Source organism: Elaeis guineensis, chromosome 8, assembly GCF_000442705.2.
Source record: "Elaeis guineensis isolate ETL-2024a chromosome 8, EG11, whole genome shotgun sequence".
Classification (NCBI taxonomy): Eukaryota; Viridiplantae; Streptophyta; class Magnoliopsida; order Arecales; family Arecaceae; genus Elaeis; species Elaeis guineensis.
This window is the reverse complement of record NC_026000.2, coordinates 4,903,862-4,923,897: the sequence shown is the minus strand read 5'-3', so window position 1 is coordinate 4,923,897 and position 20,036 is coordinate 4,903,862. Positions and strand designations below refer to the sequence as shown.

Sequence of the window (20,036 nt, the reverse complement as noted above, 5' to 3'; positions counted from 1 at the left end):
CCAGCAAATCCGCCATGTGTTCAAGATCCTTCCACTCGAGCTCGGCGCCTTCGCCACCTGCCACGCCGCCTCATCCATGCTCTTCATCCTCTCCTTTGGCAAGGACGACTAAGCCACCCTCTTCTTTTACAACTTCGAATATAACCGCCTCACCCTCAAGTACGTACCCAACATGGAGGGTATGGTAGTCAACGATGGTGGCACTGGGACATATTCACAGTGGCAGGTAGGAGGAAGACTGAAAGAGAGCACGAGGGTAGAATGGGAGGAGATGTAGGGTTTAGGTAGAGTAAACGAGGAAGGGGAGATTCATAGGGTCGGGCCGGACTTTTTGGGCTCAATCTTTGGATTAGTCCGATCAGACTCAGGTCGGACTCAGGTCTTAAATTTTAAAATATTTTTGGGCCTAAGCCTGATCCGAAGTCTAAAAAAATATTTCGGCCTGGGCTAGGGGCAAAGATATGGCCCGGTCTATTTCCAATCCTAAATATCGACTGTCCATCGAATATATTTTAAAACTTATACATGATTAAAGAATCTAAATAATACTTTCTGACAAATCTTTTAGAATGAGATTCTGAGTTGATAAAATAATATCAGAGTGGATCTAATCCACGATTTATATAGACTAAGGGACATTATAGCACGAGTCTATTGGGATTATGTATGCATGGATCAATCATAGAATTTATGATTAGAATCGGATAGGTTTGAATTTTTAAATTCATAAAAATTTTAAAATAAAAAAAATATATGAGAATTTATATAAATATATATTTAATTTTATATTTATTGTACACTTTATGCATGATGTGATGGACAGTCAGCCCGCAGAAATATGCAAACCATTTTGTTTTGCTAACGGCCCTTGAATCCAAGCCTAAACCGATTGGGCAGCCCATTGGTAGCCTGACATGTGATCCATTGTTAAATAAAGATACGTGGCAACGTACATTCTTGATGGGGAACTCTGACATGTGTAATCCGCATGTAAATTCACTAGATGCATGCATGGATGGTTACGAAGGTACGATATATATGCATCTCATCAAAACCACACGCATAATTTATAAATTACATCAGATTTCAGATGCAAACTTTTGAAAGAATATCAAGTTTATTATGAAAGGGTCCGTGAAGATTCAGTATGATTCTCTGGAAATTAAGAGATAATGATGACATCTATTCCCGCTTCCATGACAACTAAGACAAATGGTAACTTCGATAGAGAGCAACAATTAATTATTATTAAGCCTGATATCGTTGCATCCCAGCACTTTTAAAGATTAGGAACCCACTTCCATCAAACTGGGTTCCTTTTCAGAACCTAGACAAGCATATGGAATTTCCCATTTGTTTATTATATCCTATGAAAAGAAGAATCACCTCAAACGGTCTGCATGTAAAGCTGAAATCCTAAATCACACCCTCTCGACTCTGGCAAGATTACGTTGATGGATGGTCAACTCGTTCATAGCTTCCACTTTTCTTGGTTCAATCAAAGGGTGTTTCTCATTATATGCAAATGTGTCTGTTGGTCTAGATTATTAGCCCTGCCTCATAGTTATCTCTTTTAAGTGTCTATCCTCAGAAAATATAGATTCCAATTTCCAGATTATCATGTTGGACCAAGATATGATATGATGCTGGGTAATTGATTTGGAAACGGGCTACTTTTATTCGAATGTGAGAGATTTGGGAAGATACATTGCGTGCACTTAATGATCTGAGCTTATCCCCATTGTTAATTTTGACCATGTTCATTATCAGGCTCTCTTGAAAACATGCATCTTTAAGAGGGTGCCAACTAGCTAAGTCTGTGAAATCTATTTGTGTTGATATGATCTGCCTCTATCTCCTATCTGGTGAGGCTTCCACCATGGGAGAAAATTGTAAGACCATAGATCATCCTGTGTACCCACCTCCAAGGATGGGGCGCAAATCAGTTCGCTACATGTATCACTGTACACACTATCAATCACAACCATTTGTTTCTATGGCAATACATCAAAATATATGCTTAATGAATGAGGCCCACAAAAATGAATACTTATGATTGACAACATGCATGGCCACATGGTGACCGCCAAGTGTGCATGGCCATATGGTGTGTGCAACATGGAGAATAATTTCTCCCGGTGCAAATTGGGCTTGCTTCATTTTTGCTTCAAAAAAGTTTCCACCATCGGAGAAAATTGTAAGACCATAGATCATCCTGTATACCCACCTCCAAGGATGGGGGGCAAATCAGTTCGCTACATGTACCACTATACACACTGTCAATCACAATCATTTATTTTTATGACAATACATCAAAATATATGCTTAATGAATGAACTCATAAAAATGAATAGTTATGATTGACAACATACGTGGCCACCTGATGACCGCCAAGTGTGCACGGCCATATGGTGTGTGCAACATGGAGAATAATTTCTCTCGGCGCAAATTGGGCTTGCTTCTGTTTTTTGTTCAAAAAAGTGAAAGTCCTTGGCCTAAACCGTGCCTAACCCTGAACGTTGTTTGGGTTGGACGGGCTAACCGACAATCTTGCTTCCTTGATTTTTCGTGCGTAACTTTATTTGGTGGGCAATGCGATTTGATCTCCTGAGATGCAAAATTTTTTATACATCATGGATGATAAAAAAAATCTGACGTAGAATGTATCGTATTATTTAATTGATCTACATAGTCATTATTTTTTAATATATATTTAATACTTATACATCGATTTTTTTATTTAAAAATTTTATATGATGAAAATATCTTTATCGTTTGAAAAAATTATGACATTCTATTTCCACATTATGATATCTTACGTCTATAATATATACAAAATATTATAATTTTTTTTAAAAAATAATAATATTTTTATTATTTAAAATTTTAAAAAAATCGATATGTAGATATTAAATGCGTATTGAAGAGTAGTTGGACAAAAATATCTCTTTCATATTATGGTATCTTAGACCATATTATGATATTCTGAATTATATTATATCATAAAATATTATAATTTTTTAAAAAAATAAAAATATTTTTATTTTATAAAATTTTTAAATAAAAAAATTAATATATATATATATATATATTAAATATATATTAAAAATGATAACTACCTAAATAAATCGAATGATATACCATCCGTTGGATTTTCTACGCCGCTCGCGGTGCAAAAAGAATTTCTCCTCCTAAGATTGATCACCGGACTCATCATGAAGCAAACCGTACACTGCGCGATGGCCCAGTAATTCATGCTTTTTTAATAAGTGGCTCGCCTGGACGTACCCCCTTATTCGTCCTTCTCTAAACGCTGCTCATATCCGCAGCTCGTTGCTAGTACCGAACAAAGAAAAGAGAATAGGAGAATATAGAACAAAATAATCTAGGTGTCTTTCATTCATTATGTAATCTGTTTGTTTCTTCCATTTTTATTTTCTCTTTCTATAATATAACAAAATAAAATAAATCTAACACAATTATCAAAAAAATAATATAAAAATTAATTATATCTTATTAAAAATATAATACCATAAACATATCCAGCTATATTGCTGTTTGCGTCGTGCCCGTGCTCTCCCATTTATGAAATTTATATACAGCTGTGGATGTGTCTAGAACGATGAAGTTGGTGGGATTTGAAAGCTTAACTAGGACACAAGTCATCCAATAATGGGGACAGCCTAACATCCCTTTCCCTATTATACCATTTTGTATCCAAATCTACTTGTTTAGTAATATTATAACTAATTTTTAAACTAAACACTTTCTGGGTTTTTAACAGATTTCAGATTATTTTATCAAAAAAAAAAAACAGATTTCAGATTAGATTCTAATCCCATCATTTAAAAAAAAAAAAAAAAAATAGAAGACCGCTTGCCAAGGCTGTGCCCCTACGTCCTTTTGGAACAAGACGAAGATACATCAGATTTAGTACAAGTTTAACGTAATTAAACATCCTTTTCGTACCAGTCGGCTCACATGTAAAAGCTCCTTTTGTGAAAAATCTGGTCCCCCGTTCAACATTCTCTTTTTCCTAGTCGTGACACGTGTCCAGTTTACGTACTGGTACCACGAGAATCTCGCATCCCACAAAGATAGACTTCACCTCTAAAGACGGAGGGCTTTCCATGTGATCAAGATTCTGCCCATATTCATTTAATACACTACGTGATTGCAGCAAGCGACCACTGAAATATTTAGTTACTAAACAAATGAAGGCAGGCTAAGTGGGATATCTCCTCATGATTTGATCCACTAATTGGGGACTGCTCATATTATATCCTTCCAATAAAAAAGAATTATTCTTTTTTTTTTTTTGACTGATATTCCTGCCTCTTCCGAGTTCTACTGCGAGATATTTAATTTTACCGTAAAAGCTTCAACACTTTGTTAGTTCATCCATCCCAAGATGTCATAAGCTCACATTACTCGAACCACAGCTCCTGGAGCAGTCGGAAAGCTTTGCTGGTCACAGAAAAGAAAGCATGTCATCCCCTTAATTATTAGTTTAATCCTCAATGCCGGCGGGTATGGATCCCTGTAGCCTAAACTCAGCACTTTTGTTAGTTTTCTAGAAAAGAGTGGTAATTAGTGTGAAGGAAGGATGGTTGCTGGAAAAGGATATGGAAAGATTGTTCCAACCTGGCTGTCGAGTTTCAAAAGCAGAGGCGTACAAATTACTAGACATTTAGATATTTTTGAGTGGTTTCACCACGGTGTACCTCGACCACCCGCGTCATTTCAACCCCCTCCACCCCCATTATTGCCCTGGGGGTTCCCTTGCCTATAAATTGGAAGGGACCTTGCTCTCCTTGCAAGCTGAGAAGCTCTCCTAGCTCAGCTCAATAACACACACAGACACAGACAGAGATAAATAGCTAGATAGATAAATACATAAATAGAGAGAGAGCAATGGGAGGAAGTCAATCCTCGTTTTGCAGCTGCTTTTCATCTCAGAATGAAGAAGCTGAAGGAGAGCCGAGGTATACCTCAAGCAAGGTGAGGCCCAGTGATGAAGACCGATGGCGATATGTCGGCGAGCCGGACGTCGACGTGAAAGCCACTGCCTTCATATCTGAATTCCATAAGAGCCGCTCAAGGGACGCTGATGATCAGAAGATAGACTGTGCGGCTTAGCTTCTGGTCTCACATCCCTCTCATGTTTATCCTTGCTCCAGGTTGTTACCATTTATATTATATGTTTCTTCCTCTGTTTTGTGGTAGGTTGATGTGCTCCTTGAAGTTTCTTATCAACAGCTGGGGAAAGAATTAAGGATATATATGATGATAGCTAGTTGTGAGATAATATTGTCGTGTTGGTTTATTGTACGTTTGCTTCTAGACTCTGTAACGAGGAAATTATGAGAATAAAATTAGCTCTATGCTCAAGACTGTTACTTGTTTCAAAATCAAGTTGTGAATTGGTAGTGATTGTTGTGTGAAGTGCCATGGTCGCACTTTGGTGGAGCAGTGCCTCTTTCGGTATTTTCGTTTCTCCAGTAGCATGCAGATGGTGATCGCCTCTGAATTTTCTTGTTGATCACTTGATATACTTTCTTCTTTGCTTTGCTAAGAAAAAAAAAAAAAGAATAGTTTTTTTGGGGTTTAGTTTGAATTATTCGGAGAAAGAAGAAAAGCCAAATCCACTCAACTGTCATTGTCATGCATAATTGTTTCCATCAGGAGGGGAAAGAAAAAATCATGCATGTTTGTTAAATAAATAACAAAATGATGGTATTATAACAAGCACATGAAGAAGCTAAAACACAAAATTACATGGGATTTTAGATTCTTGTCCTAAGCCAAATTTTCCATTTTGGAATTTCCTTCTATATGGATTTTCTTAAAGTGAAGTAAGTGGATCATTGCGTTGAACTAAAAGGTGGTGGTATTAATCAAGCACATGTAACTGATTGCATTCGTGCTTGAATAATTCATCATGTCGGAACGGAATTTTGGTAGCTCGATCTTCTTGGATTTGTTGGTTCCAAGTGAAAACAGAGCAGAAGATCTTCGTTCAAGACGGAGCCCAAGGTTCAATCAACTACACGTCCGAGCTCAAATATTTGGTGAACCTTTTCTCTTGTGAAACAAATAAGTGGGGGCCTTCCGAGAAAGAAGATGGAGGAAGTGGTCATCCACAAATAATAATGAATCCCATTAAGGGACTAGAAATCTGTCTTCAGACCTATTTTGCATTGCAATTTAGACTGATGAGACCTATGATCAAAATCTTGTCAAGAAAAAAGCTAACCCAAATTAACTTACTCGACCTAAGCCAACCAGACTTCAATTTTGTTCAAGCTGAGAACTTTGAACCCGGGTCAGCTGCTTTGTTTCTGTACAGGTATATCCTGTCCATGTCTCATTTTGGGTTGCTTTTGTTCTTGGTTGGGCCACATGGTCTATATGCTTCTTTCTTTTGGGCTGTCCAACTCGCATACTCCCGAGTGTTCTTCTTAATATAATCTGATTTATTACCAAAAAAAAAAACATTCCGGGTCAGGTACAGGTCTCGGCTGTCACCCTCATTGTTGGGACAGCTTAGATGTGGGTGGACCCATGTGGTCATAGATTTTTTTCTTGTTTTGGATGTAAGCGGTTTTTTTTTTTGGGTAAAAAGGTAAGTGGTCTTAGTTGATATATGCAAAGTTGCAACCGTACATTTTCATAATTCAAGCATATAGTCCATCGTACATCAGAAAGCCAGGAATCAGGTTTCTATATTGATAGAGACAGATAGAGACAGTTGTGCTATTTTCGAAACAATGGATCACATAACCTTTTTTTTTTTTTAAATCATATTATTATTATTATTATTATTATTATTATTATTATTATTTATTTTTATTTTTATTTTTTGAAGAAGATCACATACATATTCACTGCCACACCTTTCACTGTTAAAGTAGAGGACACGATGTTCCATCTCTAGTTTACTGCAGAAGTAAGATCTTATGAAGAATCCAACACTATGTTTTACCAGAAAAAAAAGAATGCAAGTCTATGTTGATGGCACGTGAGGGTGAGCGTGCCTTTAATAGCATGAGCGTCACCACTAAACTACATGCATTTACTGCATGCTACTCATCATTAATGTGATGCATGTCTAAGATGGAGAAATCATCAATGTTATTTCTACCGCAATGGACTGCCCCTTCATTTCCCACATTTGCAACTTCTTGATGCTGCTAGACTTAAACTCTACCAAATTTATAGCTAGAAAGATTATATCCATATTTATTATCTGTAAAGACTCAGAGCTCGCTGATTTTGGCTCTATAATTTCATATTACTTATACATGATATATACTTCTACCTCAATCTTAGATAGAGTTTAAGTATCTGTTATACTTTGTCGGATATTATGACCTCCAATGTATTTGAAGTATCCACTACATTTATTTTTTTTCTTGAATAATTCAATCGAAGCTTCATGAATAAAACCTATTTATGTGGAAACTTTTTGTAACTCCTTACTAAATATTTTTATATATATTTCTTTTTCATTTTACTATGTAAATATTTCTTATCAGGCTTTTGCCTCCTTTACTATTAAAAAACAGAAATGCGGAATCTTGCATGGTGCGGCCTTGACCAATTATGAACCAATTTTTTTTCAGGCAGACAAGGTACATAGCTTTTTAAAGTAATTTCTCCAAGTGATAACAGTGTCACCCACTGCCTTTAGGAATTTTCTTTCTCAACCTTCCTTCAGATCCTAGGGTCTAATGTTGTTTCATTTCTTTGACATATTTTGGACCTTTGTTTAATGTTCACATATTTCTAGGGCGATCTTTTTGGGGACGACATTTCTTTACATGACAGTTTTTTCATTTTGTCTCCTACGTTCTTTTTGTTCTCCTTTAATGAAGTGGGGTAGCTAAAACGTGATGTCTGGATGCATGTATCGTTTGGACTGGGCGGATGGCGGAGAACCAACTCACCACCTGCTTAAAGTTAGAAAGAGAGAGGTCTATGTTCTTTAGATCTTGAACCTCTTTCTTGATGTGGGGTTTCCCAATCCACCAATGCCCACCACCTTGACTCACAAGTTTGGTATCAGTTCCTACTAGCTGGCCTCCATATGAGCCTTTTTGTTTTCTGTTCTTTTTTGTCTTTTCTTTCTTGTTTTATCCTCGTATGGAACCATGATATTCGTAGAAATAATTTTCTAAAATCCTAATAGTCTAGAATGAAACAAAATTTATCTCAAATCTTCCAAAGTATTAACATAATAGGAGCATTAAGGCTTTGCATCACTACTAACCAGTTATGATAATGACTTGGGGCATTAGTCTCGAGCATGTTGGTCTTCCATCAACCATTACTCGTCGCTAAATGTTTAGAAATGCAATATTAACAGCAATTAAGTGATCTAACACCCAATTTGGTTGCAAGATAAAAAATTAGCGATAGCAATCCCTGCTCCTAACTGTTCCTTAAGGTTCCTTTATTCAGGAGATAAATGCAATTTCAATTTAGTTGCACTTACATGTAATGATGGCAGGATAAATCCAATTGCGGTTTTTTTTTTTTTTTTTTGTTGGAACAGCCACTTGCTGTTTAGTTGCGTGAGCTGAGATAAAGAAATCTAAGATCTTTTTTGCATTATTGGATTAGATTGCCCCTTGCTGCTTCTTGAATTTGGCTTAGTGTGAAGAGAGCTAGTTACCATGAGATGTGATCCATGTGAGATGGGTTTCTAACCATGCCTGGACCAGAAACCATGCAACATCCTTTTCTATAAGAATTTTGATACACCTTTTTTTTTTTTTTTTGTTTCTGTAGAAGAAAGAGGAAGAACAATAAGAAAAACTAAATATTAAATATAAAATGAACAAAAACCAGCAGCATCCATCTTCTGTAGCAAAGACAACTCTTGAGGAGTTGCAGAACCCATATGCAAACCAAGAGATGAACCAGAACCAGCAAGCCAATTTGCCATTTGATTTACTTCTCTATAGACATGTTGAGCAGAAAAATAGTCTAGATATGAGATCATATGATGGATATCCAGCAGTAGGGGGGAAGCACAAGTATAAGGGGAAATATTCAGAATCCAAGAAATAACAATGAATGGAGTCATCCTCCAAAAAAATCCTCTTACAACCCAACTTAAAAATAGTATTTGTGAGACCTTCTCGAGCAGCTCTTAAGTTCTGTTTGTAGAACATAACCGATTGTGAAGGTCCTTGAACCTACTAAAACTAGCCTCCTAAGATGATTACGAACAATAAAACCTGCATCACCATTCCTTTCTCTCAAAGAGCCATGAACATTAATCTTAAGCAACCCTTGGGAGGAGATATCCGACCAATTTGGATAGGAAGAGAAGAAGTACTAGAACTGCAAGTATTCCAGAGCCATGGGTTATCTATTGTGCCATCCATTAAAGACTCCATGAACTCTGAAGCCAGTGAAGAGGCCTTATCAACAATTTAAATGGGAATTATCTCTGAATTTTGAAATATCTTGTCATGTTTAGCATTCCAAAGCAACCAGGCTGTATAAGCAACAATAGATTGTAAAACCGATGTTTGCCTAACCACCACATTAAAAAGAGAACATATACTATCAAAAAATATAGTCAGACCAAACTTGTGACAAAGGAGTTGCCGAATAGTAATAGCCAAATGACAATATAGAAGCATGTGAGATACATCCTCCAACATGTCACGCTGATCACAATTTGCAAAAAAAATTCCATTAATACCTTGCTGCAACAAGAAAGCTTTGCAAGGTAGCCTATTCCACCCGATCTTCCACCAAATAAGTCTGACCCGAGGATTGACATTTGGCTTCCAAATTGATAAGAATAATGCTTTGTACTATAAATCTTGGAAATAGAAGGCCTCAGATTATGATACATTCCTGGGCTTTGACCTTGGTTGAGCCAGATTTATCCCAAACAATAGTATCATGTGCAGGCATGAGACGAATGGGCAAACACACTATTTGACAGACCAATTTTGGCACAAAGTACCGGTGATTAAAAAAAAAAAAAGGTGAAAGCAATATACTCTCCATTCAGACTATTGTACTAAGAAAGAAATATGGGTCTTTTTATTAACGGCAAATTATCTAACCAAGCATCTTTTAACACTCTAAATCCTTTCTCCACTACCAATTTGTCACTAAGAGCCATGCAAGAGAACTTGGGCTTCCTTAGAAAGAACTCACCAATAGATGAACAACATTTCCCACAATGATAAGAATTCCACGAACCTTCAAATTGATATTTGGCTCTAACAAATCTAGTCCGTAAAGTATCAAAATTCATAGTCAAATTAGTAGCAGCCTTAGCAAATAGAGATCTATGGCGAGTACACCTACAAATTGATCCACCTTTGGGTTCGAAATGTTATTAATGTGGTTATTATGAGGTGGGCATGTTCATGGCACCAAGGGCAACTAGAGATCATCAGATATTAATGGGGTTAACAGGGGGAACGGGAAAAATGTTATGCCCCATTAATTGACAAAGGATTGGGAGTCACAAGCTGGTTTCCTGACAGTAGTCTTGGACCTTTAATCCTTTGGTGGGATTTTATTGGAGCATTAACATTCGCGAGTGTTTTTTATGAAGCTTCAAGGAAGACAAATACTCATTTCTCAAAGGAAAAGAAAACCAAAATCTTCGAGACTTTTATAATAACACTAATAAAACAATTCTTCAAGATGATAATACTGCAACAGACATGAACTACTGATATCATGTTTGAAACAGAGCAAAAATTAACCCTTCTTAAGCGGAATATAAATTTCATAAATATGAGTACAAGAGTTCTACAGCACGGAGCAAACAGCAACATGGCTGAATGTCTACCCATTGCTCAGTTGACATGAAAACAGCAAAGAAATTAACAATGGAGCTCCGTATATTATTAAAACCAACAGAGCCGGAGAACAAAATATCATGAAGTTCTGAATAAAACTTCAGGTGAGTAGTTGGGTTCAGCACCACTCTCCTTTTACTCAAAAAAAAAAAAAAAAATCATGAAGTTGAGCAGTAATGGAAGCAAATGACTTCCAGATCACACAGCCTGCATGATCAGCAAAGAAAAATGACGTACAATCAGCAGCAAAGGAGTTGGAGGAAAAAAGAAGGGCAATCTTATGCTATCGGGTGGAAGAAATATTAAGATGAGTTTCTAAAAAATGCAGATGATACATCTAGTGGTTAAGTGATGGGCAATATGATATGTGTCTTGGGAAATTCCAAGTTAGCTTGGTGATCTCTTTGCAAAACCTCGACTACTTTGCTCCATTTATAATTTTTTTCCTTTGCTGCTGGCCCTAATCTCGTTAACATTTCACATGAAAAGCACTCGTTTTTGACAATCTTGTGCAGCTGATTTTGTAATTTTATTCTGAAGGTAAGCCATTGAATGTGTTTTTTCTGCAATTTCTTATCAGCAAATGATTAATTTCTAACCTTCTAGCATATTAGTAAGAGCTTCATAGTTATATTTAATATATTCTTGAAGCATGTTACGTTGGTTTTTGAGGAAAAGGGTTACGTCTAAGAAGACAAGACAGAGACATCAGCGTCCTCAATATAAATTCACTGACCAAACTAAATTTCCTTGTATGAAGTTTGGTTCGTGTATTTTATAGCAATGATGCTTCAGATAACTCCAATATTAGTCCAGAAGCAAGACAGCGAAATCATCATTCCCTGTCTCATGATCATTCACTGGCTAGTTACGATTCCTCATTAGTAGTTCATTAGTTCTTGTCAGAAATTAAGAACTACTGAAACTTTCAAGAAAAATGCTCCTATCTGTCAATAAAGGAAGCTTTCTTTCAGTGGCAGAAATTCCTTGCGGGCAGACATCTGATGAACGGCTAATTCAATGAGAGATTATTGCATAAACAGAACTTTGGAATAAATAGGTGAAAAATACAAGATGTTTTCACAGAGCCAGAAAAACAGGACAAAGCAAATACAGTTGGCCCGTAATTTCTACCACTAACGTCTGGCTTTGACAAAAGTGACTGAAAATTATGCTGGCCGAAGCTTGTCATAAGTGATCATGTAAACTAACAATGGAGAACCAATGATAGTGGTGATCCATCAAAAATAATAATACATCAATGACCCAAAAACAGCCTCTACCGGCCCAGGAAAATGGCCTTCAGCCTCTCCAATGGGTCCCGAGGTTAACCATTCTTCTCTTGATGAAGGATCCATGCCAGTCGACGGGCTGTCAGCAGAATACTCTTGGTGTTTCAAGTTTTCACCATATTGTCCAGTGACAATGAACAAATGTCAGTTTAGAATCCAAGCTTTTGAAAAGGGCAAAAATCTAATCATAATAATATATATCTATATATATATACATGTGCACATGTAGGTATATATATATATATATATATATATCGATATAGATATAGATTGATAAATTTGATTGAGAGGGTGCTTGGTTGAGGGGGGATGGAGGTCTGCAATGGGACTTGGAATCGGTGACTTCCATTCCAGCTGCTTGATTGGGAGGAATTCTATTCCGATTCTGATTTCAAGATGAAACGAGAATGATCCAATTTATTTAAAACTTAATCTTTATTTTTTTTTATGGATTTCAATTTTTATTTTTTATTTCGATTTCAATTCCAACCATGAACCAAAGACTTCAAAGGATTTGATCATTCCGAATTCCATTCCAATCCCTTTCAATTCTGATCATGAACCAAACATCCTTTGATAGTAGGTAGGTAAATAGATAGATAAAACATATACCACTGCTAGATAAAAAAATATAATTGCACAGAGAATCCTTGACTTTGATCCAAAGGTACAACAAGAAGATAAAAGAAGGCATGGTACAAATATTCAAGACTTAATAGAAATAGAATAGATCAAAACAGCATAGAAAGTTGGCACTAGAATGCAAGTAGACAAATAAAAAGCCTGGACTGTGATCACGTGCATCTCCAAAAAAAAAAAAAAAAAAGAGAAGAAAAGAGGGAGAGGGAAAAGAAAACGAACAAAGAGGAGGGTAGGGGTAAGGGTGCCATTGGCTCGCATGGCCATCTATGGGAGAAGGAGATGGGTTAATGATAGGATTTGGATTATTTTAGTCTTTTTATCTTTTTTAAATTTATGCCAGATTTCATCCTATTTTAAAATGATCCAACAAATCCATCTCACCATTCCAAAGAATTTATTTTTGCCATATAGGCACTAGGATGAGCTCTATCCTAAATGAGATAATTAGTAAAAGATATTATAATAAATTAAAAAATATAAAGTTAATATCACGGTAATTAGAGATACATAGGAATATATGTAAATTAAAATAAAATGTAAGATGTTATTTATTTTTTATCTTTTTTTTAAAACTGTATGTGTTGCAAAAAGAAGACTCTAAACTCTCCTTTCATGTATTTATTAGTATGACCCGCGCTATGCAACAGGGTTATATAAAATGTAAAAAAAAAAAAATATTATGAATTTTTTTAATCAATTAAAAATATATAATATATAATTGTGTTTCAAAAATTTATATGACTGATAATTTATTTACTTTGATATATGTAATGGGGCCCAGAGGATTAGAAGAACGGGCATATTAGCAGAGTTCTATAGAAGAGGATACGTTTAAGATATTTTTTTATTAATTTAATTTTTAATTATTTTATTTTTTCATCAATTTATTAAAAAGTTGCTATTTCAGATGCGGCAACCTTCAATTACACAAAAAAATATCATTTGATGAAAAAATTTGAGAGGATTTATATATATATATATATTAATCATATGATGAATTGGTAGTCCAGAACCTCCTAAATAGACGGTATGTGCCTCTCTTTTAATGTATTATGAGATAGAATATAAATATATAATAATACATATAGACATGCTGACTGGAAACTAATCATCAGTCCCTATTTTAACCTTAAATTATTTAGAAGTTTCTAAGTTTAAGCTTCAAGTCTCGCAGAGAACACAAATACGAGGGAGAACTTAATTATAACTTATAAGACCCTGATCGAACTTTAATGACTCATGAGTCTCCAACTTATTTAGTCGGCAGTCGCGTACAAGTTTCGCCGAATGCTAGAGGGTCCACCGCCATACCGCCCCTATAAATAGAGAAGCCCCTCTGAGGAGCGAACCCGGTCGTAGGGAGCGAAACAGAGGTTGGAGGGAGGGCGACGAGGGAAGAGACGAAGGAGAAGGCTCCGCACCGAGAGGTCCACGTAGTGGAATCCCCTTGTGGTCGTCTCAGTGTTGCCGGTACTCCACCTCTTCTCCTCCCTCTCTTTCTCTGTTGTTCTTCTCCTTGTTCTTTTTCCTCCTTATTTGTTGGTCCGTCTAGAATTTTTTATCGAATGCCGGAGGGGTTCTTGTTTTAGGGTTTTTCTTTCTATGGTTTTGTTTTCGATGAATTCCCAATTCTTGATTCTGAGTTCTTTTCTTTCTAGGGTTTTTGATTTTCAATGAACTTCTAATTCTTGTTTGAGTTCTTGATGGAAACTACAGTCTTTTTTAACGTTACCATTCTAGCAGATGTTAATACTTAATCAGACCTTCCAGCATCCCCCTTTCTTTAAAACAAATATCTCGGTTTGGATAGTTTAACAGTATTGCCAGCAAAATCATCATTCTTTGATTGCATCGGAACTAATACTCTGCTTCTTTAATGTTCGTACCTTTCAGTAACATCTTTTCTCCTAGAGCAAGCAACAAACAATAGCTGTCAATGTCTATACTATCTACCTTTTTGAAAAGCCAACTCAATTTTAGTATAACTGTTACGTTGGTTATAGAAAATTCTTTATTTCATTTGGCGTAGATTTTGAATCCATATACCTCTTGTTTAAAAATTTTGGAAATTTTGTTCTCCTGCTTAATAGCTGTATTTGATCATTGTCGCAGAGGTTCTGTACATGATCTGATACGACTAAGCGTATTTCTTATGTGCAGATCCTTATTTATCATTTCATTAACTTTCTGCAGACAGTTGTAATTAACTTAGCATGGTTTTAGTCGTTGACTTAATATGCCACCTGCATGGACCATGTACTTTCTGCATTCAAAATTTAATTGTGATACTTCTTTATGTTTTGATGTTTAGAAATTAAGTAGTTGATATCCGAAGCCAAATGGTACTCTGTCCTGCATGTCCATGGCACATGAGTTCTTGTGAAATTTGCAGCTGACACTTTGAAGCTTGCAGAGTTTAAAATAACAATAACTTCTATGTTCTTGATATCGTAAAATTTTTATTTTTAAACTCAACATTCTCATTTTCTGTCACCTCTTAAACAACAGTCATGAAGATCTCCATCAGTTATATGCTTAAATACATTTGTGGATCTTGTTGAGATTATTAGTTTTATGACTCTTGTCTATAAAATGGCGCAGAGAATTGAAAATTCTTATGATTGTAACATGATTGTACATGATTTGAAAATCCACGTAAATATGGCCAATCACAAATGATTAAGAAAACCAAGGGACAAATCAGGTTTCTTTGATATGCAGAATTAAGCCAAGCAAGATTATGTAAACTTTATTTCTTTGTTCCACATGAGATATATCTTTGATTATTCTTAATAATCAAAGTTGCTCTTTATTTACAAGCTTATTCTTAGTTGTTGATAGAAGCTATGATTTTTTTTTTTTGACATTCCCATGCTAGCACGCATGGAGTGGATCAAAGGGCTGTTGAAATGTGTTCTAAACTTTTTTATAGTCTGTCATATACAGATTTAGTCAAATGCTCAAAGTCATGAAGTGTACTACATCATGATTTGAACTATATCATTAAGTGCAGCATGGTGAACATTTCACCCTTTTGAGTCTATGAGATGACTACTTATCTTTATTTTTTGGTCATTTTGTTTGTTCCCATTATTTTAGCTTGCATTCCCTGTTGCTGTCTACTTGGTCGATGGTATCAAAGACGATTGCAGAAAGGATATTGAGGTCTCTTCACAATCCTGTCTTGTACTGCTACAGGTTGTTGTTCAAAAATACTCACCATATTCATCAGCATGCTCAAATTAGTCCGTTTGCTCTCTGTAGGTTTTCAGGTTTTGTTATTTTTATTGGCATCATGCTGCGCAATATTATTGCTACCCAAGTGAATCTCAATATTTCACTTCTATGTTGAGGAGTCTGTCTTTATAAATCAGAAAGGATTATTTGTAGAATATTACTGAATTGTACTAGGCCTCTATAATTTGATTAAAGTATGAAGTACTGCTAAAGGAAAGTAAAAGTTCGACTTAAGTTCAGGTTGTTTTAGGTGGGCACGTTTTGAGCCATCTGATCAAACGTGTTGGACTGATCAAACATGGGTGAAATGTGTTTGAGTCCATCTGGGACTATGCTTCTCAATAATCTGATGATGTCATGCTGTCATCATTTCTGAGAGAGGTGAGGGGTGAGATGCATCTGTGAAATACTTTGTCTGATTCCATGACTGTTCTAAGTTTGAAGATGTCAGCAGAGCAGAAATTTTAGCATTCTAAACATTTAAAGTCGATGTGTTGGATTTTGAAAGATGTGCTGAAGCTTGTTTTGATGCACAGGCAATTGCTCTGTCCTGTTGGGAGGTCAACAAAGGTATGTTCTGACACTGGCATTGCATTGGGCACAAATCTCAAGGCATGAGTGAGAGGAATGAAATTAAGGTTGTAGCTAAACAATGAACTCAGGCAAAAAAAAAAAAAAACTAGCAAATCTAGGGGAATGCATTTTTATGTATGGACTGTATCTGGGTGTTTGGTGTGGTACTTACTATAGTAGGGTGTTAAACAGAATTAAAGTGGGATAATTGTTGCAATTTCTTGATATTTCAAAGTAATGCAATTGTTTGAATTGTTTGATGTTATGACTTCTAGATACTGTAGCTGCTAAGGTTATGTTCCTGAAGAAGAGATGATGTCTGTGCTTTAGGGTGAATTATTGGGAAAAGAAGAGTCTTTATTTGATTAGTGCAAGAGTTATATATGTAATTACAAAAACTGTTTTTATTGATTTGGTATTAATGTTAAATTTTTTATGTTCTTTTCCTATTTGAGTTGAACATTCTTTTTTGTCTATTACAATGAAGATAGTGCTAGAGGTCCTCATCATGTGGTAAGCTTGGCAGTTTTACTATCTCCAGGGGACTGATTTGGTTTGCTAGGAAGCACCAGCCTGAGATAGTGATAAAATCCCTCGATATAGTATCATGAGTCATGACTTGCAAGAAGGCTAGCTAGCCTAAGCAGCAAGTGCCGAGCAATTCATAACAAGCATGGGGTGAAAAGCATTGTCTATTATTGTCTACATGACTACTATATTGAGTGCTTTCCGAAGACAACAAAATGGTGGTCAACTTCTCTACTAGAAACTACCAATGTTTTAATGCAACGGGCATGTTATTAAAATGTATTGATTCTGCAGAGTGTTGATTCTTGAGGTTTTCATCAGCACTTAGCAGCTGACACAAATATGTTGGATAAGGATCTTGGTGATTAAATTGAGCAGCCCTATGAAGAAAATATCAAACTTCAGTATTGTTTACAAACAGATCCCAATGTTTATTAGCAGTCTCTAGACTTTTCTGTACAATTATCTGTTAACTTTTTTGTGCTTTCTGCTTCTTTTTCTTCTTTCCTCATCTGGTCTTTTTTTTTTTTTTAAATTTAAAAATCTTTTGCCATTTACCCTTCAATGTCAGTATATCATGCTGGTTCTCTTAAAATTATGACGTTATATGCAGTTATTTATTTTGTCGCAGCCGAAAGATAAAAATGCTGACTAGATGGCTAGGTTCTGTCCTTTACAGTGTGCAGGTTATTATTAATCAAATTTATCGACACCTAGAAAGCAACAGATACCACTAACCGGTACTGTAAAATGGTTACAGGATCATGTTAAAACTTTTCTGACGGATCCTGTAATCCATACAATTGTGAGTATGTGCACAATGCAATATCAAGTACAAGAGCGCACAGTTTTTGGTATGTCTATATATCCACTACCATCATAATAGCTATTCTGCTTCTCCTGACCTTTCTGACTCCAATTTTATCCTTCACTAGAATTTCTTTCCCAGATAAAATAAAATTAAAAATAGTGAGGACAGTCCAAGGAATCAAAAATTTGCACAGGATGGAAAGATTAAGAGACAGGATTCTCTCATTTTCCTTCTCATTCCCCCATATTTCTTTTTTTCTGTTAGTAAGTTCTTTCTCTAGTCAAGATCCTATTGCACTGTTGCTTCCATCTCAAATAGAACACATCCGTCTCACCCATTGAATAAAGGGGAAAGGTGAGAGGGAAACTCCTTTCTCTATATCCTTACTACCTATTTTCTCCTCTGTCTCTCTCTCATCTCTATCCTTCTATGACAGCTTTTGGGTTGAGACTGGGACACTGCCTTTGATTGCTAACCATTGGTACCTTCCTCTGCGAAGCAACTCACAGTCTTGCTGTCCTTAACACTTGCCTATGGTACATCTCTCAGCCACTCAATCCCCCATCCTCCTCACAGCTGCCACCATCCCACGGTAATGCAATCTATCCTGTCGCTTCCTCTCCATATCATATGCATACTTCTGTGTTCCTCTGTCTCATGGTGAAACTTCGACTTCTTTTCATGTAGGCAAGCATTCTATTTTTTAAATAATTTTACCATTGTTTTACATGTGGCTGTTGATAAGGCTTTACTATCATCATGATTTCTTCAGTTATGAAAGAGGTTATATTATTTTTAGGGTTATTTGCTAGGTGGGTTATTAGATACATTGGAATATTGTTGGGTATTTTTTGGGTGTAATGACCTTCCTCTCTTTCTCTCAAATTCTTAGACAATGGGAATGGAGAAGCCTACTATTTTGGGGGCTTCAGATAATATTTTGTCAAATTCTGTATTTTGGGTTAAAAGATTTGTTTTAAATATTTGTTTTTCCAATCATGTTCTACATGTCTACTCTAGGTGAACTAATAAGGATGTTCTCTTTGCTGGCTTATCCTCTGCACATTTTACGTAAAAAGAATTTGCCACGTGAGCATGCGACAGCTTACATATTTTGTCCATTTGACCTACTCCACGTACAAAATCCTTTCTCATGTAGTGAGTTCCTTTTCTGTCTTTCCTATCTAGATGCCTCTTATTCTTGTCTACCAAACTCCACCATTATTCCGCTTTTGGGCTTCTTCTTCCTGTAGAAGTGTTATTTTGCTTGGTAAATAATTTTTTATATGATTTATATTATATTTCTGTATTTGAGTTGCTTGCTATTGAATTTTTTTATTTCATTTTAGGATGCAAAATTGATCTACAGAAGCATGAAGCTCCTGAAATTTAGTGTAGAGCCATCTTTTAATGTAATGCGATTTTGTCCTCTACAGATCCCAATTCTTAGAAATGCTAAGCAAGGAAAATAACCTTCCTTCTTGGTGTCCAGCTCCGTGATGGCAGCACAAATGCAGAATGAAGCATTTGAAACAGGTGCTGCAGCTCCTTTTCCTGTTTCTTTACTGCATGTGAGTTCTTTTATTAATGCTTGGGTTTTCCTTTGCTAGTTCCAAACTTCACATTTCATTCTTGTATCAAACTTATACCACTGGTGGGAATATTGATATGGATATAGATGGCAATTTTAGCCTATATATCATATTAGATGGAAAAATGATGAGGGCAACTCAAGAATAATTACTAGCATTAGCATGAGTTATTTACATGCCTAGAGAATTTGATTATGCTTGTGAACATTTCTTCTTGTTCTAAGTGGGACTTAATGTGAATTTACTCCAAACCCACATTTCCTTTATTAAACCATTCCACAGTTCAAGGACTATATAGATTTTGGTAAGGCATTTACTTATGTTGATTTAATGTGCTTTGCATATCTCATTTGCATAACTTCTCTCAACAAACTGTCATTTATCATCATTCTCCAGTTTGGAACGCAACTACATATATCTGATAAAAGTGAATGCAATATTTATGAAGTAAGAAACCCTAGAAATTCACTAGGTTACTTTAGTTCTGCTAGGATTGTTAAAATATCTGGTTTTGTTAGAA

At 35.8% G+C, this 20,036-nt stretch overlaps 1 protein-coding gene across 1 annotated transcript; it reads left to right on the top strand.

Annotated features, from left to right (window-relative positions):
- The first annotated feature begins 8,838 nt into the window (after positions 1-8,838).
- LOC105050673 (uncharacterized) lies at positions 8,839-19,790 on the top strand. Its single transcript, XM_073242725.1, has 5 exons — positions 8,839-9,041; positions 14,102-14,245; positions 15,875-15,973; positions 16,549-16,582; positions 19,361-19,790. Exons 1-5 carry the CDS (start codon positions 8,839-8,841, stop codon positions 19,394-19,396), a joined length of 516 nt encoding a protein of 171 aa, XP_073098826.1. The 3' UTR covers positions 19,397-19,790.
- Positions 19,791-20,036: the final 246 nt, after the last annotated feature.